The 26,760-nt window shown below is 49.9% G+C and overlaps 1 protein-coding gene and 1 pseudogene across 1 annotated transcript; both read left to right on the top strand.

The window, feature by feature from the left end:
- Nucleotides 1–5,704, top strand: part of LOC124505864 (40S ribosomal protein S16-like) — a 23,988-nt pseudogene extending 18,284 nt beyond the window's left edge.
- Nucleotides 4,393–10,338, top strand: LOC124506133 (uncharacterized). The gene is made up of 2 exons (XM_047072148.1): nucleotides 4,393–8,566; nucleotides 9,416–10,338. Exon 1 carries the CDS (start codon nucleotides 5,752–5,754, stop codon nucleotides 6,802–6,804), a length of 1,053 nt encoding a protein of 350 aa, XP_046928104.1. The 5' UTR covers nucleotides 4,393–5,751; the 3' UTR covers nucleotides 6,805–8,566; nucleotides 9,416–10,338.
- The last annotated feature ends 16,422 nt before the right edge of the window (nucleotides 10,339–26,760 follow it).

Here is a 26,760-nt window from a genome sequence, read left to right on the forward strand (position 1 = left end):
GCCAAGACTCCATTAAAATAATGACTTTGGGTCTCTACTGTCATCACCTAGGGTCTTCCCCCCGCTCTCTCGCCACTGTAGCTTGAGAGTGCTGGCACTGGCCACTGTGTGGGGAGACAGGCAGGATGGCAAGGATGGCAATCCAGAGGAGCAAACCCCTCTCTACCCACCACCTCCCAATAATCAGTGGTCAGTCCTTTGATTGGCAGCTACAGGGCGGAAAAGAAATCACATCGTGTAATCAAAAGACACGGATGAAGGGGCTCCTGGGTGGCTCAGTCAGTTAAGTGTCTGCCTTCAGTTCAGGTCATAATCTCACAGTTCATGAATTTGAGCCCCACATCAGGCTCTCTGCTGTCCATACAGGGCCCGCTTTAGATCTTCTGTCCCCCTCTCTCTCTCTCTGCCCCTTCCCGACTCTCTCTCTCTCTCTCTCTCGCTCTCAAAAATAAATAAATAAGTGAAACTTAAAAGAAAGATTTTTTTAAAAGACATGGATGAAGGAGGCTGGCCGAGAGCCTCTGCCATCCCCCCCTCTTTTGGCCAGAGGTCCCATGACACTCCAGGGAGGACACAGCTCCATCTGCTCTGCATGGACCATCCTGTCACCTTTGTCCCCTGGCCTTGTGTAGAGTGACAGCTCTGGTAGACACCCACACATCTGCACAGGCAGCTTCATGAGACAACTCAGGGTGACAGGAAAGATGTCCAGTAGAATTTCCCCAGATCCCCCAGGATGAAATCTATATCCCCTTTGTGTGTGCTTGTTTTCAATTATTTTTATTGAGATGAAATTCACATAAAGTAGACAATTTAATACACTCACAGTGTTGTACAACCACTACCTCTGTCTAGTTCCAAAGTATTTTCATCACCCCAAAAGGAAACCCCATACCTCGACTCCCTCCTCCCAGCCTCTGGCAACCGCTAATCTACTTCCTGTCTCTACATACTTACCTACTCTGGACACTTCATACAAATAGAATCATACAATAGAGGAGCCCTATGCCTGCCTCTTTCACTTGGCATCATGTTTTTGAGGTTCATCCCAGGGCACCACGTATCAGTAGTCCGTTCCTTATTGTGGCCAAATAATAGTCCATCGTATTGTACCACAATTTGTTTACCTGTTTGTGTGTTGACGGACATCTGGGCTAAATCTACATTTCTGACTGGACCTAGAGCTCTCAGAGACACCTTCCCCTAGAATGAATGGCAGCCCTTACTTCCCTTCCCGGCTCTGTTCTGCCTCACCCCCACTCCATGGAGTACTCTCTCCCCATCAGGTGGTCAGGCTGTCTTCAGCTGAGGGAGGTAAAGACACCTTAAACTGAACCCTCCCTCTGGGCCTCTAAGAAAGAGGGGAAGATGATGTCAGCAGACCTTCTGTCTTTAGTTTGTCTCAATGTCACAATCCCAAACTCTCACTCAAGGAGAATTTGGACAACATTATTTAGGTTGAACTACTATATTTGATGTATTCCTTCCACCCGGGGAAATCAGGTAAGTGTGTGTGCATTCTGACCCTCCCAACCCCCGGGGTGGGTTACTGGTCAAACTGAGCCTGGCATGTCCCAGAAGACCATTCTATGGGCCAGGATTTGATTTCATCCAATGTGTCCTCACTGAGTATCTGCCCAAGGATATATGAAGATCAACGAGACATGGCTTGAGAAGCTCTTGGTCTGGAAGAAGAATGTGCAGGAATTGCAGTAAGTCAGGGAAGATAGACCCTGAGTCATTTGGTGGTCTGGGAGCCCAGAGGAGGGGAGCTGTCTTCTGGCAGAGCTGCAAAGGGAAGGTTTCTGAGAAGATGTGACCTCAGAGACCCAAGAAGGGTAAGTACTGTTTGACCAGGGCAAGAACTTCCTGAGTGGACTTCCAGAGCAAAAGCATGAGAAGGGTATGGTTTGCTCTGGAGTGCTTGCACCCACTGTCCTCCATTGCTTGCCATGATGGAGATGCCCCAGGCAAGCAATGGAGGACAGCTGGGGAGTGACACGAGAGCGAGGGCCACTGGGTTGTGGAGGGCCTGGGCATCAGAGTCAGGCACCTGTCCTCAAGTATCTGCAGGTTTGTGACCCAAGAAGAAAGGATGTGAGGGGGCAAAGGCTGGAGGCTGGGAGGCTGAGTAGGAGACTGTGGCCGGGGCCCTGCCCAGATCCTGAGGACCTGACCCAGCAGCACCTGCAGTACTCAGAGGCAGCAACCCAGAAAGGTGGTGGGCAGGTCCTGCAGGCATTAGCATGGTAATTTATGCAAGATTAGGAAAACCAGTGGGGAGCTAATGGAGACTGGGAGGCTGGAGCCCTTGGCCAGCTCCTCCACCCTGCCCCCACCCAGCACAGCTGCTGTCTGAATTTGGGCAGCCACAGAAGTGTGAAAAGAAAGGAATGGTTTCAAGAAAATATTTCAGAAGGGGACGAATGGGGCATTCAAAATAAACTGCTGTGCCCCTCTTATGTCCAAACCAGGAAATTATCAAAGAGCAGTTTCCCACAGAGTCCAGACATGTAAGGGAGGGTCCTATCCTGCTTGACACCCTCTTTGCCATTCTGACCCGGCGAAGAATCTCCCAAGTCAAAACCCAGCTCTGAGCAGAAGGTGTCTCCAGCCGCTGGCAGGAACAGCCCGGTGCTCTTCAGCTCCTGTAGCTGCCTGCCCTGTCTGCCCCGACAGAGTGACTGGACTGCCCAGGCAGGGTCCAGCGAAGCAGCTACCTCCTCCCTGTGCTGCCACTTGTCAGAGCCAGGCAAGAGAGATGCTGGCCTCATCCCCGGCCTGAAAGCCCATTCGGGGCGCTGGAAGATGAATTATGTTTCATTTATATCAAAGAAGCAATCTCGGAGCCCATTTGTGATCAAATTTGCTGTCAGAGAAACTTTGCTTTATCTCATTACATCTGATATCTCTTGGCTTCTTGTCCTTGAGACTATTAAAGTTTAATGTCAAATTCAAGATGAAATGAAATCTTTGCTGTATCATCTCATCAAGACCTGAGTGTTCCCCCTTCCATCTAAAATTTTTTGACAACTAATTACAATGGGGGGGTGGTGGAAAGACCCACTTCCCCTCCATTTGCTGAAAATGCCATCATTGGAAGGGGTTGCCGATGAGCAAGGTGGCCCTGTAGTGGCCAAGAGCAAGGAGAGGCACCTGTCACCCTTCAGCCCCTCTCTGTCATCCCTTCACCCCGAATTCACCATCCCTGGGATCAGTGACATCTGTTTCCGTCCCTGTTCTTACAAGGCATTCCCGCCCAGGGCACATGGTCACAGAGAAAGCACTGTGGTCTGGGAGGCAGATTGGCACTTGATTCCAGGCTCTTCCAGTGAAAAGAACAGCTTTAAATCCAAATGACAGCCCTGCCTTAGTTTAAAGCTAAAGTTCTCTTTTCTGCTTATTATGGATCTTTGATAAGAAATACAATTGCTGAGAAGTCTGTTTTGCTTGCTGTTTGCTACGAGCATTGTGAGGCCTTTCCTGAATGTAACCCGCTGTGTAGTAGAATGGGTTGTAAACCTTCCTAAATGTAGTCTGATATGTAATGGAATGAGTGATTATACATAAACTAACCGGCATTTCTCGCTTCTGTAAACCTGCTTGCTTAGCACATTCCCCACCTACCCTACCCCCTTCCCCCTTCCCCCTTTTTTCCTCCCGCCACAAGTAACGGACAAAGCCTTCCCGCCAAAGGACAGACAAAGGACGCCCAATCAGAGAACAACAAATGTCCTTACTTTAAAATCAACTAATCAGGCCCCTCATAATTTGAAACCTCCCCTGTGCTATTTGTCTCTGTCTATAAAAACGCTGTACCAACCCTGATCGTGGCCTCTTGCGTCACCGGCGACGAGTGCGCAGAGGACCAGGTTCGAACCTGCAATAAACGACCCTTGCCGCTTGGCTTTGACTTACGACTCTGGTGGACTTTTGTGGGAGGTTTCGGAACTTCGGGCATTACATTTGGAGGTCCCACCGAGATCCCCCCCGAGCCCACCAGACTTCTGGTCAACGGGTCGTATCTGATTCCGATCGGTAAGTAAGCCGGCTCTAATGTTCTTCCTTTTCTCTCTGATCTGTCTTTCTTCTCTGGAGAACCGGTTCTGTCTGGAAGCTGGTGTGACCCTGGCGGACGCGCTATAGGGCACCCAGCCGGGGTCAGTTGGAGACGTCCACTGACATCTGGGGGCCTTCTTGGCCCGTCTGGGGGCCTTCTTGGCCCGTCTGGGGCCTTCTTGGCCCGTCTGGGGGCCTTCTTGGCCCGTCTGGGGGCCTTCTTGGCCCGTCTGGGGCCTTCTTGGCCCATCTGGGGGCCTTCTTGGCCCGTCTGGGGGCCTTCTTGGCCCGTCTGGGGCCTTCTTGGCCCATCTGGGGGCCTTCTTGGCCCGTCTGGGGGCCTTCTTGGCCCATCTGGGGACCTTCTTGGTCCATCGGGGGACCTTTTTGGCCCATCAGGATTCTTTTCTGTGGGCTGCTTACGCCCAACGCGCCTGCGAACTAAATACTTTCATTTTCTCTATGAACTACCAGAGTGCTAAGAAATATCTCTACGCGTCTAAAAGAAAAACCATCTAGGCATGCCAATTGTTACCCGTATTTTGATGTGATGTGTGTCTGTGTGTCTGTCTGTTAAACTGACTGGAATGATTGTTGGGAGTCAGGGGCACGCGCCTGACTTACCCTATGTGTAGTCCCACGGCATAAGCTACGGGATTCGAGTGGGCTCTAACCCGACTTCCGCGGTGATCCTCATACGGCTTAAGGCGGTCAAAATTTATTTTGATCCAAGCAGGGGGATTATACCTGCCCGCCCATGCTAAGAGGCACCTAAGTTCCCGAGAGGGACGCGGACGGGCGAGTACGCGAGTGCTTCTATGTCAGTCTAAATGTATTGTCACCCCTGGGCCCTTGTAATTACCGCCGTCCTAGCCACAACCCTCTCTGTTGGGCTGGCCGAGACGGCACCAGAAAGTTGGAACCGCTGCGAAAGATTCTTGTTAGTTCTTGTTTTTCTTTCATGGGTCGGATGTTTTATTGGAATTGAGTGTTTTATCGGCTGATCAGAATTAATTATTCCATCCTTTGTTCCTCTCTCCTCCTTCCTCAGCTCCCTGCGGCTTTCCCTCCCGCCCCCTGGCCAGCGGCGCCCCTTCCCCCACGTCCGTGCTGCCCGCGCCCCCTTCTCTTCTCCTCTTCCTCAGAATCATAACATGGGCCAAACGCAGAGCACCCCTCTCTCCCTCCTTCTCGCCAACTTCAGGGACGTAAAAGCTAGGGGACACAACTTAAGCCTAGACATTCGCAAAAGGAAGTTGATCACCTCTTGCCGCTCTGAATGGCCCACCTTTGGGGTCAATTGGCCTACAGAGAGAACCTTCTGCCTCCCTGTGGTCCTTAAAGTAAAATCAATAATTTTCCTACCAGGGAAAGAAGGTCACTCGGATCAGATTCCCTATATTCTGGAGTGGCAAGATTTCGTAGAAAACCCACCTCCCTGGATGGCCTTTTTTTTTAACAACAGGGCCATGCAAAATTCTAGCGGCTAAACCTATCAACCCTCCCAAGCCGCCAACTCCAACTGCACCCCCTGTTCTCCCCGACAGCCAAGATTTACTTTCCCTTGACCCTCCCTCTTACCAGGTTCCTCCTCTTATTCCGCAAGCTGCCCCTATCCCTGCTGCGCCGGCAGAGCCTCCTGTAGCCCAGCCCATAGGAGAACTAGAGAATAAGGAGGCTCAACCCGCGCCCATGCCTAGTGGGGGCGAAGTCCAAAGGCCGGCTGGACGCACCTGTAGGCGGGCCCCTCATGAGCCAGGACTCCGCCTTCCTGACTCCACCGTAGCTTTACCCTTACGGGAAATAGGGCCTCCTGATGGTACGGGGAATCCCAGACTTCAATACTGGCCCTTCTCTACCAGTGACCTATATAACTGGAAAACCCAGAATGCCCGATTTTCTGACAACCCTAAAGATTTAATAAGTCTCTTAGACAGTGTTATGTTTACCCACCAACCCACCTGGGATTATTGTCAGCAGCTCCTCCGACTCCTGTTCACCACCGAGGAGCGAGAAAGAATTCAATCGGAAGCAAGAAAGCTGGTTCCTGGAGATGACGGCCAACCCACTGCTAACCTTGATCTCATTAATGCAGCTTTTCCCTTGACCCGACCCCCACAGGATGGCTGGGACTACACGGCAGAAGGTAGGGGACGGCTGCGCATTTATCGCCAGACTCTAATGGCGGGTCTCCGGGCTGCTGCACGCAAGCCCACTAATTTGGCAAAAGTGTATTCAGTAATACAAGGTAAGACAGAGAGCCCTGCCACTTATTTAGAAAGATTAATGGAAACCTTCAGACAGTATACCCCCATGAACCCCGAGGCCCCCGAAAATCAAGCTGCTGTTGTAATGGCCTTTGTAAATCAGGCAGCCACTGATATTAAAAAGAAACTCCAGAAACTAGAGGACCTGGAGGGAAAACAGATTCAGGACTTACTCCGCATTGCCCAGCGTGTCTATAATAATAGAGAGACTCCAGAGGACAGGCAACTTAAAGCCACCGAGGAAATGACCAAAGTCCTGGCCGCTGTTGTCCAAAAGCCCCTGGATAAACAAAAGCCCCTAGATAAGGACCAATGTGCCTATTGCAAAGAAAAAGGCCATTGGGCCCGAGAATGCCCTAAGAAGAAAAAGCCACGTCATGATCAAAAACCGTGGCAGCCAAAAACCACACCCGCCCTCTTCACTCAAGATGCAGAAAAGGGGGTTGGGGTTCGGATCCCCTCCCCGAACCTAGGGTAACGCTACAAGTGGAGGGGAACCCAGTTCAATTCCTAGTCGACACAGGGGCACAACATTCGGTCTTGATCAGACCCCATGGAAAAATTTCTGAAAAATCTTCCTGGGTCCAAGGGGCTACCGGAATAAAAAAAATATCCCTGGACCACCCAGAGGACTGTGGACCTAGGAAATGGAGAGGTCACCCATTCCTTCCTAGTCATCCCCGACAGCCCCTGCCCCTTATTAGGAAGAGACTTACTCACTAAAATGGGGGCCCAGATTCATTTTATGCCAGGGGGGCCCCCCCAAGTGACTGGCCCTCACAACCAACCCATGACCATACTTACTCTAAGATTAGAAGATGAATATCGACTCCATCAGGAGCCACCCTCACAAAGTCAAAACATAGAGCCCTGGCTCCAGCAGTTTCCAGAAGCATGGGCTGAAACCGTGGGTATGGGGTTGGCTAAACATCGCCCAGCTCTATTCATAGAGCTGAAACCGGGGGCAGATCCAGTTCGGGTCCGACAATACCCGATGTCAATGGAGGCCAGAAATGGCATCACGCCACATATCCGTCGCCTCCTAGACTTAGGCATCTTGCGTCCCTGCCATTCAGCCTGGAACACCCCCCTGCTGCCTGTACGAAAACCTAACAGTGCGGACTACCGTCCGGTACAAGATCTGAGAGAAGTTAACCGCCGAGTCATGGACATACACCCAACAGTACCCAACCCCTATACCCTCCTAAGTGCCCTCAGCCCAGAAAGACAATGGTATACTGTCCTTGATTTAAAAGATGCTTTTTTCAGCCTGCCTCTGGCCCCCAAAAGCCAAGAGCTCTTCGCCTTCGAGTGGTCCGACCCTGAGAGAGGCATAAATGGGCAACTCACCTGGACCCGGCTCCCCCAAGGATTTAAAAACTCACCCACCTTGTTCGATGAGGCACTTCACGAGGATCTGGATCCGAGGTAACCTACTTGGGGTATCTGTTAAGAGAAGGCCAACGATGGCTCACTGATGCACAGAAGGAAACCGTCCTCCGCATCCCCCGACCCACAACGCGAAGGCAGGTAAGAGAATTCCTGGGATCGGCCGGGTTCTGCCGCTTGTGGATACCTCGGTTCGCCGAGATGGCTAAGCCTCTTTACCTGGTCACCCGAGAACAGGTGCCCTTTGAATGGACAGAGGAAACTGAGCAGGCTTTCCAGCAAATTAAACTCGCCCTGTTGTCGGCACCAGCCTTAGGGCTCCCCGATGTCTCCAAACCCTTTCATCTCTTCATAGATGAAAATAAAGGGGTAGCCAAAGCAGTGCTGACGCAACTCCTTGGCCCATGGCCCAGGCCCATTGCCTATCTTTCAAAAAAGACTGGACCCAGTAGCGGCTGGCTGGCCCCCTTGCCTCCATATGATCGCTGCTACAGCTCTAATGGTAAAGGATGCTGATAAATTAACTATGGGACAAGAGTTACATGTTACAGCCCCTCATGCCATCGAGGGAGTCCTCAAACAACCTCTTGACCGATGGATAAGTAATGCCCGACTGGTTCACTACCAGGGACTATTATTAAATCCCCTCAGAATCATTTATGCTCCCGCCCCCGAACACTAAACCCTGCCTCCCTGTTACCAGACCCGGACTTGGATACCCCCCTCCATGACTGCGCTGAGAAATTGGCACAGGTTCATGGAGTTCGGGAAGATTTACAGGATGACCCTCTACCAGACGCCGAGGTTACCTGGTTCACTGACAGCAGCAGCTTTGTACATCAGGGTCAAAGGTATGCGGGGGCAGCAGTCACAACTGAAACTGAGACTGTTTGGGCAGAGCCTTTGTCAGCTGGCACCTCTGCCCAACGGGCTGAACTTGTGGCCTTAACCAAGGCACTGACTTTGGGAAAAGACAAGAGACTAAACGTGTATACCGATAGCAGATATGCTTTTGCTACGGCCCACATACATGGAGCTATATACAGAGAGAGGGGACTGTTAACTGCAGAGGGGAAAACTATCAAAAATAAAGAAGAAATATTGGCTCTTTTAAAGGCACTCTGGCTGCCTAAACGACTAGCCATCATACATTGCCCAGGCCACCAAAAACCGGTCACACCGGTGGCCAGAGGAAATAATTTGGCTGACCAGGTGGCCCGAGAGGTGGCCTTACAGGTGGACTGTGCTTTAACGACCACCCTACCAGACCCCGGTCCAGCTAGTTTACCAGAAAGTCCCACCTACACTAAAGAAGACCTAAACTGGATCCAAAAATTGCCTATGACTCAGTGCCTTAATGGATGGTGGAGAGCAGCAGACTGTAGCATAATCCTCCCAGAAGAAATGGGAAATAAAGTCTTATCCAAGATGCACCGAGCCACTCATATGGGCACAAGAAAAATGCAAGACTTAATAAGACATGCTAGGATCACCATTAAAGACTCTAGGACAAAAATTGAACAGATAGTTACTAGCTGTAAAGCTTGCCAAACTAACTAACGCCACCAACCACGGGAAAAACCCTGGCTCCAGAACCCACGGAACCAGGCTGGGAGCCTATTGGGAAGTAGACTTCACCGAGGTAAAGTCTGGAAAATATGGGTACAAATATTTGTTAGTGTTTATAGATACCTTTTCAGGATGGACAGAGGCCTTCCCCACCAAGCATGAGACTGCGCAAGTAGTAGCAAAGAAAATGTTGGAAGACATCATGCCCAGGTACGGATTCCCTACCCTAATAGGATCAGACAACGGACCAGCATTCGTTTCAAAGGTAATACAAGGGATAGTGTAGTTTATTGGGGCCGATTGGAAACTACATTGTGCATATAGACCCCAAAGTTCAGGACAGGTAGAAAGAATGAATAGAACCCTAAAAGAGACCCTAACCAAATTGACCATGGAGACTGGCGCTAACTGGGTAGTCTTACTCCTCTACGCTCTGTTCAGGGTGTGGAACTCCCCTTACAAACTGGGATTAACCCCCTTTGAAATCATGTATGGAGTGCCCCCCCCTATAATTCCCAACCTACAGTCTAATGTGTTAACTGAATTTGATGATCATAAACTTCTTATTTCCCTGAGGGAACTCCAGCGCACCCACCAGAAAGCTTGGCCCAGACTGAGAGCCGTTTACGAGACCGGGCCCCCTCCTGAGCCGCATCACTACCGACCCGGAGACTGGGTATACGTGAGGAGACATGAGCGAAAAAAGAAAGAACAGGAGGCAGGATGGTTTGAATCCTGGTTCAGTGCATCCCCATGGTTAACTACCCTGCTCTCTACTTTACTCGGGCCTCTAGCCATCCTACTTCTCGCTCTCACATTAGGCCTCTGCATCATAAACAAAATTATTAATTTTGTCCAAGACAGGTTCAATGCTGTACAATTAATGGTCTTACGAACTCAGTACCTACTGCTCGAGACATTACAAACAGAGGCTTAAAAGACCCAAGATTGGCTCTTTAGGCACAAGGAAAAGGGGGGAATGAAAAGAACAGCTTTAAATCCAAATGACAGCCCTGCCTTAGTTTAAAGCTAAAGTTCTCTTTTCTGCTTATTATGGATCTTTGATAAGAAATACAATTGCTGAGAAGTCTGTTTTGCTTGCTGTTTGCTACGAGCATTGTGAGGCCTTTCCTGAATGTAACCCGCTGTGTAGTAGAATGGGTTGTAAACCTTCCTAAATGTAGTCTGATATGTAATGGAATGAGTGATTATACATAAACTAACCGGCATTTCTCGCTTCTGTAAACCTGCTTGCTTAGCACATTCCCCACCTACCCTACCCCCTTCCCCCTTCCCCCTTTTTTCCTCCCGCCACAAGTAACGGACAAAGCCTTCCCGCCAAAGGACAGACAAAGGACGCCCAATCAGAGAACAACAAATGTCCTTACTTTAAAATCAACTAATCAGGCCCCTCATAATTTGAAACCTCCCCTGTGCTATTTGTCTCTGTCTATAAAAACGCTGTACCAACCCTGATCGTGGCCTCTTGCGTCACCGGCGACGAGTGCGCAGAGGACCAGGTTCGAACCTGCAATAAACGACCCTTGCCGCTTGGCTTTGACTTACGACTCTGGTGGACTTTTGTGGGAGGTTTCGGAACTTCGGGCATTACACCAGCTGTGTGACCATGAGCAAGGAAACAATCTCAGGCCTCGGTTTCCTCCGCTGTAATACAAGGGGGTTCGACTGGAATCATGTAACCCCACATGGGCACCAGGAGGCAAAGTGGATAACTGAACAGCAGTGCATTTAAACAACAGGCGTAGGGGACTGTGGCAAAGAGAAGAATGTAAGAATTAAACAGCAGAACACTGGGTCTGCAGGCCTTATTTATCATGACGACACAGAGACAAGTTGATTTTCGAAGCTTATGATTGCCTCTAAAGAAGAAAAGTGCCCACAGAAAACAGCCTTTAGACTGGGAATATGCTTTCCCTGAAATAGAGTTGGTACACTGATTAATAACACTGATTGAAATCCACCTGTACCATACAGAGCTCTCAGAAGGTGTAGGGATGCACAGTTCAGAATTCCTAAAGAGCAATGTGCTTAAAAAAGGTGGGGCGGAGGGGGAGGGCGGCGGCAGGGAGGGCAGGTGGGGAGAGGACAGGTTTAAAAAAAGCAATCTATTGCAAATGTATTAAGAAGTTCATTTATTCAACAAATATCTATTAAGCATCCCTGATGTGTGCTTCCACTTGTTCTAGGCACTAGGGATTCAGAAGTTAATAAGAAAGACAAAAATCCTTGACCCCACAGAGCCTAAACGCCAGGAGGACAAACAATAAATGTGATAAAGAAGTAATTAATTCATTGAAACAAATCTACAAATTCTTCAGGTAGATAGCGTCAAAGAGTGATGTGGATGCTGGAATGTCAAGAGCGCTCGAATCCTGGCTCTGCCCCTGACTAGCTATGTGACCACGGTCAGTCTGCTACCCTCTCAAGGCCTTTGCTTCCTCACCCATAAAACAGCGACCATGATGCTACTACCTCTTTGAGTTAAGTTAGTGGGTTTGTGTGAAATGCCCAGCACATAGAAACGCACCATATCTACTGGCACAATCATCTGGGAAGGCCTTCTAGAAAGGTTGAGCTCTGACCAGCAGGCTCTCGAGCCCTCTGCCTGGAGAAGGAGAGCAGCTGGCTTACATGGAGCAGAGCCCACAGCTCAGCAGAAGGTCCCAACTGTCTTCCAAATAGCTACTCTGCTGGAAGACATCCGCAATTACTCTGATGCACTCAGCCAAGCTAGGATCCTGCTTCTTAATAAATGATTTCTTGGTCTTCTTTATTTGCCCATCCCTCTGCCTAACCATATTAGGGGAAGTTCGGCATGGGCTCCGAACTTTGGCTTTCTACCAAATGCCAGGACTTCTACAGTTTTCTTCAGAGGAATCAGAGAGTATTGTAAAGCCCAGTCTGTAATCTAAGTCTCTAAAAGTAAGTGTGAAGACAGCAATTTATTCCTTACCCCTTCTGTTCTCTGGGGGAAGGAGAAATAATAATCCAAAATGTTGGTAGGTATTTTCTTTGAAACCAGAACATCTGGATGCCACAGCCAACCCTCATCTTTCCCTATCAAGTAGATACCACCGCCACCACACCCACTCATCATCAAGGGGAGTAACTACCAGAAATATTTAATGACAACCCAAGGTAGCCCAGCTGATCGGTGACACGGCAGAGACATAGACTCTGTCCTTTGGCTTCAGATGCCATAATCTAACCACATACAGTGTGGACTCATTGTTCTCTGAATGACACATTCCTGTACAAGGTGTGACATAAGCCAGGGAGACTGCTTCCTTTAAACAAACAGTCCAGAGTTTACACATCCAAGTTAATGTTGGCCCTTGCAAGGCAGTACTTTGGGAAGCTCTGCATTTATTCCAGTGATGTTGCCACTCACTGTTTTTGTTTGTTTAAGTTTTGTTTTTCGCAGTTTTATATGCTTTCCTTTCATTGTTGTGAATCTGCTCCAAGACAGTAAACCTTTAATGTTTTGAGGGTAGATTCGATTTCTGGAAAAAGACCAAACTTATTTGGAGCCAAATCTTGCCAATAAGGTAGACAAGTAGTTTATATTAAAAAAAAAAAAACCAGCTATGTGCCTGGGGCTCAATAAATATGTGTTGACTAGCAATGACAACAAAATGAAAATTAAATACAAGTTGTTTGATTCTAAAGAAAAGAGACTAGGTTTATTCTTTGGCTTATAAACCTTCTCTGAAAGTAATTCCAGAAAAGGAATTCTGAAATATTTTGAACAGCAGTTGGGTCATTGGAACAAGAGCAGCATTATCAAGTGGCGGGGGGGGGGGGGGGGAGAGTACGCTTGGGGGACAATCTATGGTTACAGAAGCTCTAGATTTCAGATCAACAACTAAGGGGGCCAAAGTACATGTAAAACAAGTTCTAGACACTGCATCTGACTGAACAAGAACAAAACTCTCAAAGACCTTCCAATCCTTTGGGGGAGGGAAGCGGGAAAGATGCCTATAGAAAAGCAATAAGTACTCATGATACAAAGCAGACTATTCCAGAAGGACTAGGGGAGGCATCCAAGGGAGGCAGGGAAACTTCTGGCTGTGGGGTCAGGAAGAGGCTTTGTGGGGGAGGCAGCAGTGAGCTGGGCCTTAAAGCAGTGCTTCCCAATCTTTTCACAACATGGCATACACAGAAAGTGGTAGCAGCCGACTGATTCACTGGGACAAAAGGACGATGATTGCTGCCCGTGGATGGGAATGCTGGCCAGGAGGGCTTCTGGTGACTCCAGCCCCATCTGGCTGCCCTCAGGGCTGAGGAGAATGAATACCTCACAGTCCATGAGTTGGGAAGACCTGCCTTCAAGAAGGAACAGAACTTTAGCAACTAGGTTGGGAGAAAAGGCGTTTGCAAGTTCACAGGCACAGGGCTGAGAGGAATGAAGTGCTGGGTGTGTTCAGACAGCATGCTAATATCCTGTTGGCAGAAGGGTAGAAACCCAAGTGGGGGGTTGATGAGGTTTTTTGTGGGGGTGACAGTGGGGTTCAAAAAGGTGATTTTATTGAAGGACCATGACAGGATCCGTAGGCAGGAAGAGCTGCCCCAGGACCATGAGGAGAGACTGGTTTTATACTATGGGGTGGGGGGTGAGGTAAAGTCCAGGGGAAGTTTCCAGTGAGATTTTCATATGCTAAAGAAGACTCATAGGCAAGTGGAGGCCTAGCTATTGTCAAGCTAAGGTTGTTTTTCCCTCTAGCAAAGCATTAATATTAAGACAGTAGGGAGTTCCTGGAGGAACATTCTACTCTGCCAGCCTCAAGTAGCTGTCAATGGGCTGCAGGTTATAAGGAAATTTGTTTCTATTTGCCATTTCCTTCTGACTTTGTTTTCCACAGCACTATGGAAGGGTGATGGAAACTTAGGTCCTGCAGAACTATGATCTCTATCAGTTAACCACTTGTTTTTCCCCTTTCCTTTGTTTTTGGGCAGCCAGGAGTGTCTGAGGAATATCACACTAATCCCATGGGAGGGGGCAGTGGGGAGGGAGTGTTTGCAGCCTGTCAGCTTGGTTTATGCTCCCTCATCAGGGGTGAGGGAGTTAAGACCAGGGAAGCAGGTTGAGGCCAATGAATTGGGGGCCTTGAGTGTCATGCTATTCTTGAGTTTAGAAGTGATTCCACAAACAACAAAGATCCATACAGAGTAACTGAAGGGGAGGTGAGCATTACGTTTGGGGGCAGGGGGTGGGGAGGGAAGAAACCCTCACACTTCCTACGGTTTACTTTAAAACAGCCATAAATAATAAACTTTAAACAAACAGACAAATCCCCAAAGCTAGGATTTGGCCTTTCTCCTGTTTGGAGCTTAGCAGGGTGCCTCGCTTAGAGAAAAAGGCCCAGTGGATTCAGAAACAAGATGAAAACCTCCAATCCCCAGCTTAAAAAATATATATATATATGCTGTGAAGCTGAAAAGTAAACAGCCGTTTCCTCAGGAGCCCAGGGTCCCCAGGAACTAAAACCAGGCAGACTCCTTCATGTATCTTCTGTCTCTCCCCTTAGTAGTTTGAGTCACTGCTGCTGTGGTCCATCTTGACTACAAGGAGTATAAACACACACATGACTCATAACCAAGCAAACCACCACACTGTGGTGGCACTGTACTGCCCCAGGGCTGGGGGACAGTACTCTAAAGATGGTTGCCAGCGTCGCTATGGAAACTTAATTCCCCACTAGAAGCAAATCCCATTCTCAAGGCCAAGCATGGCCATGTTAGGTCGAGAATGAAACATGAACTGGGGGACAAGATTGCTTTTCAAGAGAACCAGACAATTAATTTAGCAGAGGAACCGCCCTACAAAGAGAAAATTGCAGATACCTAATGTAAGGGATCTTCATTCTGTTCAAGCGCAGTTTCTAAGAGTGCCGACACGGGATATGGTGCCAAGGAACATTCTCTGTTTCATCAGAGGAGAAGTTTACATGGTGGCCAGAGGGATGGAGGTGAAAGGTCAGGAAAAACTTCCCCGGCAGAAGGGTTGTAAGACACCGATCTGTGTTCCTGGAGACAGTTGTGAATCTGCTTCTCTAGGAATTCCAAAGAAAACTAAAATTAGGTACATGTCCCGGGTGGTTTGGGTTAATGCCTTCCAACTTTATTCTAGTCTAAAACCCCTGGAAGAGTCCAAAACTCCATTTCCACAGTGGAACCCTAACTCAAGACTGGGGACCCATGGTCTCTCCACTCCCCCAACGTCACTGTCTGCGCACGCAGTAAAACATATGGGTGAGTACGTGTGAGCTGAACCACGAGTAGAAAGCAGCTGCCTAAAAAGGCAGGTGTGGAAACCCCACTCCTATCCCGGGCACTGTCTTCTCCTCCCTCCCCTATCACCCTCCAGCCCCCAGTGCAGAGCTTATGAAGGGAAGTGATGATTCAGTCTGCAAACATTAATTAAACCACTATTATGTTGGAGGCACTGTGTTAGGTGCCACAGGGAAAATAAAGAAAGGAAGTTCAGTGACACAGAAAAAGGTAGCAGGTCACTTTAGGGGCCTAGCCATAGAAAGTGCAAAGCTCATTAGAGGCTCTGAAAAGGGGCAGCTCCTTCCTTGCTAAGCTGACCAGAGAAGGCAGAAAGAAAATATATATATTTTTAATGATGGTTAAAACACACACACACACACACACAACATAAAATTCACCATCTTAAACACTTTTAAGTGTATAATTCAGTAGTTGAGTACATTTACACAGCTGTGCTACACATCTCCAAAACTCCTCATCCTGCAGAACAAGCCTTATAGCTGTTAAGCAACAGCTCTCCATTTCTCTCTCTCCCCAGCTCCTGGTAACCCCCGTCCCACTGTTGTCTCCAGGAAATTGACTACTTTAGATACCTTACAAAAATGGAATCACACAGTGCTTGTCTTTTTGTGACTGGCTTATTTTGCTGAGCACAACATTCTCAAGGTTCATCCAAGTTATGGCATGTATCAGAATTTCCTTCCTTTTCAAGGCTGAATAATATTCTATTGTATGGAGTAACCTCATTTGGTTTATCTATTCATCCATCAATCGACATTTGGCTTCCTTCTCCCCTTGGATATGCCGGATAATACTGCTATCAACATGGATATGCAAATATCTCTGAGACCCGGTTTTCTTTTGGACACACATCCAGAAGTGAAATTGCTGGATCATATGGCAGCTTTATTTTATTTTATTTTATTTTATTTTATTTTATTTTATTTTATTTTATTTATCTATTTATTTATTTAGCTATCTATCTAGCTATCTATCTACCTGTCTATCTATCTGTCTATCTGTCTTGGAACCACCAAACCATTTTCCACACTGGCTGTGCCGTTTTTCAATCCCACGAAAAGTACATGAGGCTTTCAAATTCTCCAAGTCCTCCTCAACACGTGTCATTTTCTGCTTTGTTAACAGTGGCCATCCTAATGGGTGTGAGGTCATATCTCATCGTGGTTTTGATTTGCATCTCTTTAATAATTAGCGATGGTGAGCATCTTTTCATGTGTCTCTTGGCCATCTGTATGTCATCTATTCAAGTATTTTGCCCATTTTTCAATCAGGTTATTTAGGGCTTTTTTGTTGTTGTTAGAGGAAGAATGTCTTGAGTGGAGTCTGAAGAGAGAATAATGTCCGGGTGTTGGAGAAGTGAATACAGTACTGCGCCAAAGATGGCCCACGGGACTAAAACCAGCTCTGGTCTCTAGCTTAGAGACCCCTCTTCCGGGTTCTTCTTGCCCTGTTTGCCGCGCTCTGAAAACCCCCACAGATGTGGAAGTTGACAGCTATAAATTACCCTTCCCCCTTTCATTCGGAGCTCACATCTTTGGAGAAACGGTCTCCTCTGAGCCCGCCGGTGTTAAATAAATCTCCGATCCACCAAGATCTCCAAGTGCTGCTTGGTTTCTCCGCCAGCGTTCCAGCCTGGTTCTCTAACATGGGCATGCAGCGAGGAGGCAGGCTTCTGTCGAGTCAGGAGTCAGATGGCCCAGGCAGAAAGCTTTAAGGAAGGTGGAGCTGGTGTCGTGCGCCGGGTCTCCAGACCAAGATCCCGAAGCAACTTGCCGGGCATCTGGAGGGGCTGAGGACCACGCACGCACACTCCGTTAACTAAAGGAAAGCTCTGTAGTTCAACGGGACCGGCTTCCTTGTTACTGTGGTTTCTGCAGCATGGCTCTCTGGGAAGGGGGCTCTCGACTCCGCCCTCACTCCCAGTGCCTTCCATGTCTAGTGCTATTTTGAGCTTCCAAGTGACTGGCACCTGGGCCCTCTCCCTTCCTCCCACTGGCCTGCTGGGCTGGATCAAGAACCCACAGAGGAAAGAAGCTGAGGCTTCCTCTTGGGCTACCCCTCCAGCCAGTGGATCGTGTGGTCCTCTGCCTTCACTGGAAGCAGGAGAGAGCCCTACCTGTCAGTGCCGAGATCCCCTCTGAGAGCCCACCGTCCCATGCTTCCCAGACCAAACGCCTGGCTACACTTTTTGTGGAGCGTCTGTTGTGTGGGCAACTGCCCCCCACATGCTGTTATGAAGTGAGAGACAGAAGAAGTATTGCTGTGTGAGATTCCTATTGAAAGACAGAGAGAAAGAGTCAGAGAGAAAGAAAAGGACACTGAGGTGATACGCCGCAAATATTAATAGTGGTTGCTTCTGGGGTAGTAGAATATGGATGAATTTTTTTTCTTTGTGCTTTTCTGTATTTTCCAAATTTTTGACCATGAATATGTATTACTTTTGTAATCAGAGAAAGGACAGCACATGGTGATTTTAAAAAGCCTCTGTTGGCCTTCGAGCCCACTTGGGCTTGGTGCTCTTACAGATTCCACACAGAGAATTGTAGTCTTTGCCCTTTGGAGCTCCTCACCCCAAATGCATCTGCTGGTCCTCCCAAAGGGCTGAGGACATTTCCTGGGGTACTGCGGAAACGCCCATGTCGCCAGACCAGTCAGGGAAGAGAAGGCACGGCGCGGTGGATGGCCCCGGGCGTGGATGAAACATGATGGGTCTATAAAGGGAAGCGGACATTCCCTGGGAATAGGGCTCATCTCTCCTCAGATCACCCCAGAACACCCTCAGCCTTCCTGAAGGAAGAGGCGACAACAGGGCTCTTTTAGAAACCAGAGGACAGCATCCCTCTGCAGGGAGCCAGGAAGGCCTCAGCGGGGTGTACAGGGCTGCCCCCAACAAGGCCCGGCTCCCCACTGCTCGGCCCTCCCTGACCAGAGAAATCACATTTTCAAGGACCAACTCTCTCTCCATCCAGATGGACTTGGTAAGGGAAACCGGAAGGAGTTCAGCCAGATGGAGGGGAGACTGAAAGACAGTATCTTGATTTGAATCAGTGGTACCAAAAAATGGCTGGTCTCTGGATTCTAATATCACCCATTTTCCCTTCCTCCCCAAGGAGGGGAAGCATCATGGGTCCTAAAGATAGCCCTGTGACAGAAAGGGGTCTGTGTGGCAGCACCAGACAGGGGTGCAGATAAAGTCCTCCCTCTGCACTGCCCTTTGGAAGATAAGGCTGGGCTGCTGCCTGTTTTTATGCATGAGAGATGAAAGTTGTAACTATGATCCTTTGATTGATAGAGCATTTCTCCATCCTCAGAGCCCTTGTGCAATACATCCTATCAGGCAGGAGGGGAAACTGAGACTCAGAGGAAAGAGCAGCATGCCCAAGGGCATGGAGTGGCGCAACGAGGACTGCAGCCTCGAGCTCTGGATCCAGAATCACATGTGTCTCCCCCAGTACCTGCTAAGTAATTTACACACATCCATTTGCCTTTCTGAGCTCCAGGGGGGTCTACCAGGGAGAGGGGTTGTCGGTGTTCTGGGACCAGTTGTCTGAGAGTCCAGACACCCCCTCAGCCCTCACTTCTGCGGGCTGACTCCTAGCATTGTCCGGTCACCTGCAAAGTTTCCAGTCTTACCATGTCAAGTTTGAACACAGCCATTCCTTACAAGCCAAAAGACACCATTACTGAGAGGGAAATCTCTGATGGGGGTCCTGTTTGTCTACAAGCCAGATAAGACAACTGTACAACCACTCACCACAAGCCTTCTCAGAGCCTCAGTTTACACACAATGCCTTTGTTAAGATTAGAATAGGGCTCCCCCCTCTCGGCAAACGAATTAAACACAAGGCCTCTGGTGCCCAAGTGAGCTGCTAGGGTCTGTGGATTTCAGTTCTCACTCAATCCAGGGGTGGGGAGCCACTGTTCAAGGCATGCTATGGGCCTCATCCCCAAGGATCTAAAAGGCCCACCCTCTTTCTCCTCAACCCCCACTTCCCAGCATGCCCTCCCCACACTCAATTTTCTCTCAAGCTCCCCACTTGGTGATCACAAAGGCTCCCCATCCCACACCCCGCCCCTGCCAATGGTCTGGATTGGATTTCTAACTCCCTACGTACAGCTGATGAGGTCTCATTCCCAGGAGGAACCAAGCATTTTCCTCGTCCTCTGCCCACACCCCCCCTCCACCCCCTTTGGAGAGCTCCTTTATGCTCTATTTTTAGTTTCTTGATTGCAAGTGAGAAGTCAGAATCAGAGTGTGCCAGGGAAATTGCCGCAGTAACCAACCCGGAAAAATGGACAGCAACTGGGGAGGGAGGAGGGGCTCAGAGCAGAGGTGGCAAAGGGGCATCTGGGCAGCAGCGAATCTCAGGTTTTGGGTTGGAAAGGAGGGCAGAGGGTGTGTGATGCAGCCCTCCTCCAGACCAGCATGGAAAAGTAGCTTCAGGAAAGCCACAGAGCCAGAAGGCCCCCTAGAGACTGCCAGCCCAGCCCCCTCCTCTTCAGAGATGGAAACTGAGTCACACAGCTGGGCAGGGCAGGGCCTCAAGAAGCAGCCTGATTCAGAGGCTTCCCTCTCTTGGCCCTGCACAAGGAGATCCCACTGCTTGGCCAGGAAACGTTTCCATCTCAGACTCGTCCTCAAAGCGGGTGCCATCCGCGTGCCAGCACGGGTGGGACAGCCAGGGAGGCCTCCCCTGGCCCATTGGGCCAGCCCAGGCCGGATTCTGCTCCCTCAGGCCCACAGGTGCTCGCTTTCCCTTGCCGGCAAAGGTCGGTGGTGGCCCTCCGCCTGTGCCAGATGCACCGTCACCGTGGGGAACACGGACATGGACACGCAGAAAAGACGCAGGCAGGGAGCTCTTCCCCCGACGTGCTGCCGTGCTCCCTAAATGAATGAACCGGCAGTTCCAAAACGGCAGCACAATTGGCAGTTATTGCTGGCAGTTTATCAGTATTAACTGATTAGGCCCGGGATGATGGATCCCCTGTCTCGCTAAGCCCGCCGCCCCGCGGGCCGCGCTCAGACCTCCGCACCCCCACCCCCCCTGCCAGCCAGGTCCATCGGGGCCTCAGAGTCCCCCCTGCCAGGCACCTGCCTCCCGCCCTGTCCCCAGCCCCAGGCTCACCAGCTCCCCACTCCCGACATTCTCCTCTCCCCCCAAAAGAGACATTTAAATAAATAAAACAAAATTCAAATGAGGACACTAAATCTCCCCGGCGTTTAATTGATGATCATTATGCTTGGGAACCTAAACTCTTTTAATTTCACTGCGGTGCAGGGAGATGAATTATAGAATTACAGTCGCCAATTATCAATCACGCCTTTGCTCTGAGTCTCTTGGCCGCCCGGCCGCCTAGTCCTCCCTCCCATAGGCCAGGGGTTGAAGAGGCGGGATATAATAGCTTTGGAATTATGAGCTCAGCCTGGAAACCGGGTGAATTCCCAGTTTTGGGGTGCCCCATGTCTCCCTCCCTATCACCCCTTTCTAGTGCACCACCTTTTCCACTTTAAAAAAAGAAAAGAAAAGAAAACAGTAGAGAAGAGAAAACCTTTTTCATTTAGAGCTCGGCATTTAATTCATTTTGTTCAGGGTAAGATGTACTTGTAGCTTCAGTCCCCACACTGGGCAGGATTCCAACAGCAACTTCTGCCCCAGCCCAGGCAGCTGCTGTCAGGCCCACCCCTGGAGGGAGGAGGTAGCCCGTGCTTGGGGAGGATTTAAAGGGGCTCCCAGGCAGGCTTGGGAGTGCTGCCCCTGTGCTGGGCTGCGGAGCCTGGGCTCCCACCACTGGGGACTGATTCTATTGCCCTCTCCTTCCCGTCCTCCTTTACAGTGAAAATAATAATAATAATTTGAATAATAATTTCCACCAAAGCTGCGAATGATTTGCATTTGTATAGAGCTCTGCAATTTACAAAGTGCTTTCATGTGCATTATCTCATTTGATCCTCCCAATAATCCTGAGAGAGGTCGGTAGAGCAGGTATTTCTGTTATTCAAACGTTGATTCATTCATTCAACTAACATTTATTGAGTTTCTACTTTGTGCCAGACCCTGGGGATACAAAGGCAGGAAAAAAGGAGGCCTCCTTTCTCAAGGAATTCAGGGTCTACTGGGGAGTCCTACTAAGTGAACAGAAAATTATAAGGCCTAGGAGGCCAAGTGTCCCCTGCACAGGGAGGCGGGGACACTCAGCTGAGTAACAGGGCCAGGGTGAGCCTCAGACCTGCTGCACGAAGTCCCAAGTATGTACTTTCCACCAACATACCACACACACACACACACACACACACACACACACACACACACACACATGTGTTTATATTGTCACGACTGTCTTCATCTGGTCCACTGTTTTTAAGTACCCATATAAACCTATTTCTAGTCTTGGTCCCCCCAAATAATCCTCATTGGTAAACAATCGTGGGTCGGGAGAAAACAGCTGGAAGCCTCTGACCCCAAATGTCTCAAGGCCAAGTGTACTCCACAGCCCGGAGAGATGAGGGCTGTGAATGGAGCCAGGTCCTGGTCCTCACTGGGCACCTGACTCCTGGGCTTCCTTCCTGTGAGGTGCTGTGTGGAAGCTTCTGGTCAACTTTTCCTGGTAGATTGATTGGTTGGCTGACGGTTGGTTGGTTGTAGTACTCTGTTTCATTCCAAAAAGGATCTGAGGTGGACCAAGACAATGCATTCTCTCCCAGAGGGGTGAAAGGTGTGAGTGTGGCTGTCTGGGAGTCACTGATGTATTCACTCAACTATCCCATCCCCAGGTTTCATCTTCAGATGGAGGTCTAGTGCTCACCATCTGACTCTGGTCCACGGCTTCTTAATCATCCAGGTGCCCTGACTGCCGGGGCAGAGGGAGTGGAATTAGCTTTGGCCAGATGGCTTAGCTCAGCCCCCAAAAGAGGCCAGGTCCCCAGATTCCCTGTTGGTGACTGACACAAGGGAGACAGAGCAAGGGGGACACTTTTAAAACAGTGTCTTCGCTTCTTTGCAGAGCTAAATATCTCTAAGAGGAGGTCCTGCAGGGATCACAGCCTGGGTCAGAGCCCAGCAGTCTGCTTGGCCAAAGCCAGGACAACTCTATCCTGTCACCAGCTGGCTTCCCCGGGCTCTGGGCCACTGGCCTCCAGCCACGGGCCAGGCACCCAGCCATGCCAGGGAGCCAAGCAGTGCTGCCATGGAGAGCTCGGTAACATTCTCCTAGGCCTTGGAAGGCTGGGATGGAACCAGGACACTCGTTAGAAATTACGTCTCCATCCTGAAGTGGAGAGAGCATCCCAACCTTTCCCTGGTTCTGAGCACTTCCTTCCAAGCCACATCCCATCTCACCCCCACGCGGCAAGGGAAGGGAAAGTGTACCTTTCAGTTCTGTAGCCTCCTGTCCCACCACAGCCACCACACACTGTTTTGCTCCCAAGCTGAACTGGGTCCCTTTATATCTCTCTGAGCTCTGCCTCTTGTGCTCCAACCTCAGCCCTCCCTCTACCCTGCCTGGTAAACATCTCTTCAGTTTTCAAAAGTTTCAACTACTGCCTCTTCTGGGAAGACTTCCTGACTCACCCCCCCATCACCACCAACCCAGAGTTGGCCTCCCCTTCTCCAGGCCTCCTGGGTCCTGCACAGGCTTCTCACACACTGTAGGGCAATTAATTTGTCCGTTATGCTGCTTCTCCTCTGTGCTTTGAGCACCCCCAAAGGAAGGATTGTTTCTGTCATTACTGCATCCTTGTGCCTTGCCCAGAGTAGGGCACCAACTCACAAGGATAGAATCCAACTGGAGCCCTGTCCTAGGGTGCCCAATTCCTCCCAGTTTGCCCAGGAGGACTGAGAGACACTGTGGGGTAACAAAAGTGACACCGGACTGGGAGTCCTAGACCTTCTAGTCCTGGCTCTGCCGGCACACGGACTGCCCTGCTGAACGCATGCCTTTGCCTCTGAGACACAGCACGTTCCAGACGTCTCCTACCCCAGGCAGGGAGATGCGGGCTGGCACCTACTGAGTCCTGGGCTCTGGGGCACAAGATTTACATTCAACGTTTTATTTAATCATCCCGACAAGGCCCTGCCATTTCACAGACAAGAAAACTGAAACCTGGAGAGGTCACAAGTTTCCGAAGCTCACCCACCTAACAATGGCAGTGCTGGGTCTCCAACCAGCTTTCTCTGGCACCAAAGCCCAAACGCCTTCCGCTCCATCCCCCGGCCCCTGGTGTCTGTGGTCCAGGCCTCTCCAAATCTAACTTTCTGTGGATCTCAAGGAGGCGGATGTCAGGTCTGCCACTGCTGCTGGGTCAAGTGCTCAGCGCCAGGGAGAACCAGAGACCGTGAGCCATACATGGCTGAGGACATCCACCCTAGGAAAGAGACGGGGCGCAGCAGAGCATGAAGGAGCAGCACTCCTCTGAAACCCTGACCTCAGGGCCAGGACAAAGGGAGGTAGCTGCTGAACAATTAAAGCCGTCTTTGTTCAAAATGACATGTCGAGAAATACCGCCAGGGAGAAAAACACAGAAGAAAGAGGCCAAGGAGGAACAGAGCAGCCTTGGCGGAGGATTCGATGGCGTCATGGAGGGGCAAAGGTCAAGGCCTCCAGGAGGTGAGCCTCCAATGCCTGCTCATCTCCTCCATCCAGCGTCTCTTCCACAGCTACCGTGGATGCTGCATGGCTGCATGAATCAGACACAGGCCGGCTCCCCGAAGAAGCCCCCACCCCCTCGAGGAGCAGGGACCCGCCCTCATCTCTCCGGGGTCGTGTCTTTCTATAGCCACTGTGCAAGCGGCAAGGGATGAACGTTTTGCTTCGGGCTGGGCCCCAGAATGGCCTTTCCGCAGCTCCCGTCCTAGTCCCAGCGGATGGTCAGAGGCTTCCACGGAACACTGCTGCCCGGACCCTGCCCCTGCCCACAGCAGCCTGGCGGACCCACTGCTCGACTTCACCCGCTTCGGCGAATACGGGGGTGGTGGCAGCTGGTGGCAGGGACAGGGGAGCCTAAGGAAGGTTGGGACTCCTCTCTGGTTGTGAGCGAGCTTCACAGGTGACAGATGAGCTCATTAACCCCAGGAACCACCAGCCTGGCCCCGCCCCCGTCCTGCCCATCCCCCACTCCTCCCACCCTATCTTTCTGGCCCAGACCCTGTATCTTCCTTGCAGCCTCAAATAGCTGCGTTTCTGAAATGTAAAGTGCAGTTTCTCTTCTAATTACAAAAATAACAGCTGACAAACACGTGCCAAAGGCCCCCTCTTTTCCTCCTGAGCTAACAGCCCCATTAGGACAGATCCTGTTATCTTCTGTGCCCTCTCTATATATTTTATGGAACAGCCTCAAAAGTGCTCTGCAGCTCGTTCTCCCTCCCCACCCCCCTCTCTTTTTCAAGGCGATGGCTTTGTGAAAGCTGAGGGGAAAAATAAAGCCTTTTACTAAAATGTCACTCTGGGAAAAGGGGGGGAAATTTTCTAATAGGGCCATCGAAGGCTTGCCTTTTTTTTTTTTAAGTGTGATAAATTTGGCCTGTCTTTAAAAGACAGCTCAGTGTTGCTTATCAACCGTGATTTGACCAGATAGCCGTTTCAAAAAAAAAACAGACACTGGTCTTTTTATAATAAATGAAAGCAATAAAACCAAGAGCTGGGCCAGAACTATAATTAAGAATCAGGAGCTGAAAACAGTGGGTGTGTCCATGGAGGGCCGAGTCCAGTCTTGGGGAGGAATGGGCCAGACCCCACGGGAAGGGGAGGGTGACTCCTCTTGCTCCGGGTCAGGATGGTGCCCCTGATGTCCCCGCCCTCCCCTTCTTTCTCTCTCTCATTTTGGGAGAGCTCCTTCCCTGGACAGATGGGCCTGAGTGCAGGGAGGAGGGGACCAGGGAGGGGTTCATCACCAACCCCCAAAGCCAAATCGAATGCCTATTTGAAATTCAGCCAGAAATCCCCCTCCTTGCTCTGTCTGTGCACAATAAACATCCCAGACTCGGCTACTCCTAAAGAGCTATCTGTTTAACACAATCTCCATCTCAAGCGGCTGTTTTGCATTTCCTTTTGGCTTTATTAAAACTGATTTTCTATTTGCACTATAAAAACTGATCTGATTAAATTTCCATTTTTCCCCAAAGAAAAGACTCTCTTCTCTCTCCCTCTCCTTCTCTCTCTCTGCTGCTTCTCTCTCCTCTGTCTCCGCTTGCCGTCCTGTCTTTTCTCCCTCCCACTCTCCCTCTCCACTCCTTTTTGCTTTTCCCAAACAAATACTTCTTGATGATTCTCCTTCATCCCTCTCTTATCCCCCCCCCCAACTGGGTCCCCATGGCAGTTGCCATGGGGACAGCCATGGATAGTGTTCCTTCGGAAGGGAGCAGGAGAGAGCATCACCCTGGGACTCTGGAGAGAGGAGAATGAGGAGGCCTCTTCGGAGGGTAGGGGGTCATCTGTGAGACTTCAGCCACCTCCCACATACCCCTTATGAGGGGCCTCATACTCAGGGGGGGCCCATGTGGCTGGATGGTGTCAGGGCTGCGTACCAGCTCTGTGTGCCACGATTCTAACAAAGCCAAGGTTGTGGGTTCGATTTCCCATTGGCCACTTAGCTCCTTCATTGTGCTCAGGGCCCCAGTGTGAATTTCTCACCCTGACTAAGCTGTGTGTGACAAAGGCCACTGGAGGATGGGCCAAGAAGAGTACAGCAGACAGTATGCAAACCCACCTGCGCTATATGAATAACAGACAGCACCTTTCCTTTTGCTTGTGTACTTATCTCTCCTTCTTGACAACAGAGAACCCCATGTCTTTTGCATCTCTGTGTAATTATGATAGCTATCACTCATTAAAGACTCACTATGGTATGCACTGGGCCCTAGCAGGTCACACACAACCTTTGTCATTCTTCCACCTGTCCCCTGAGGGAGATGCCATCTAAGAGAGCTTAAGTAATTGGCTAATGGGTAGAGGCAAACCTCAGAGCCTGTGCGGGTTTTTTTTAAAATTTTTTTTAGTTTATTTTGAGAGAGAGAGAGAGAGAGAGAGAGAGAGAGAGAGAATCCCAAGCAGGCTCTAAACTGTCAGTGTAGAGCCCAATGTGGGGCTTGAACCCACAAACCATGAGATCATGACCTGAGCCAAAATCAAGAATTGGATGCTTAACCAACTGAGCCACCCATGTGCC

The sequence above is a fragment of the Lynx rufus genome, unplaced genomic scaffold, assembly GCF_022079265.1.
Source record: "Lynx rufus isolate CCGP_SWC_20201006 ecotype Redwood Valley unplaced genomic scaffold, mLynRuf1.p SCAF_9, whole genome shotgun sequence".
In the NCBI taxonomy this organism is placed as follows: domain Eukaryota; kingdom Metazoa; phylum Chordata; class Mammalia; order Carnivora; family Felidae; genus Lynx; species Lynx rufus.

Excerpts from the sequence above, each read along its gene's own strand:
- LOC124506133 (XM_047072148.1), top strand. The coding sequence starts at position 5,752 with ATGCCTAGTGGGGGCGAAGTCCAAAGGCCGGCTGGACGCACCTGTAGG.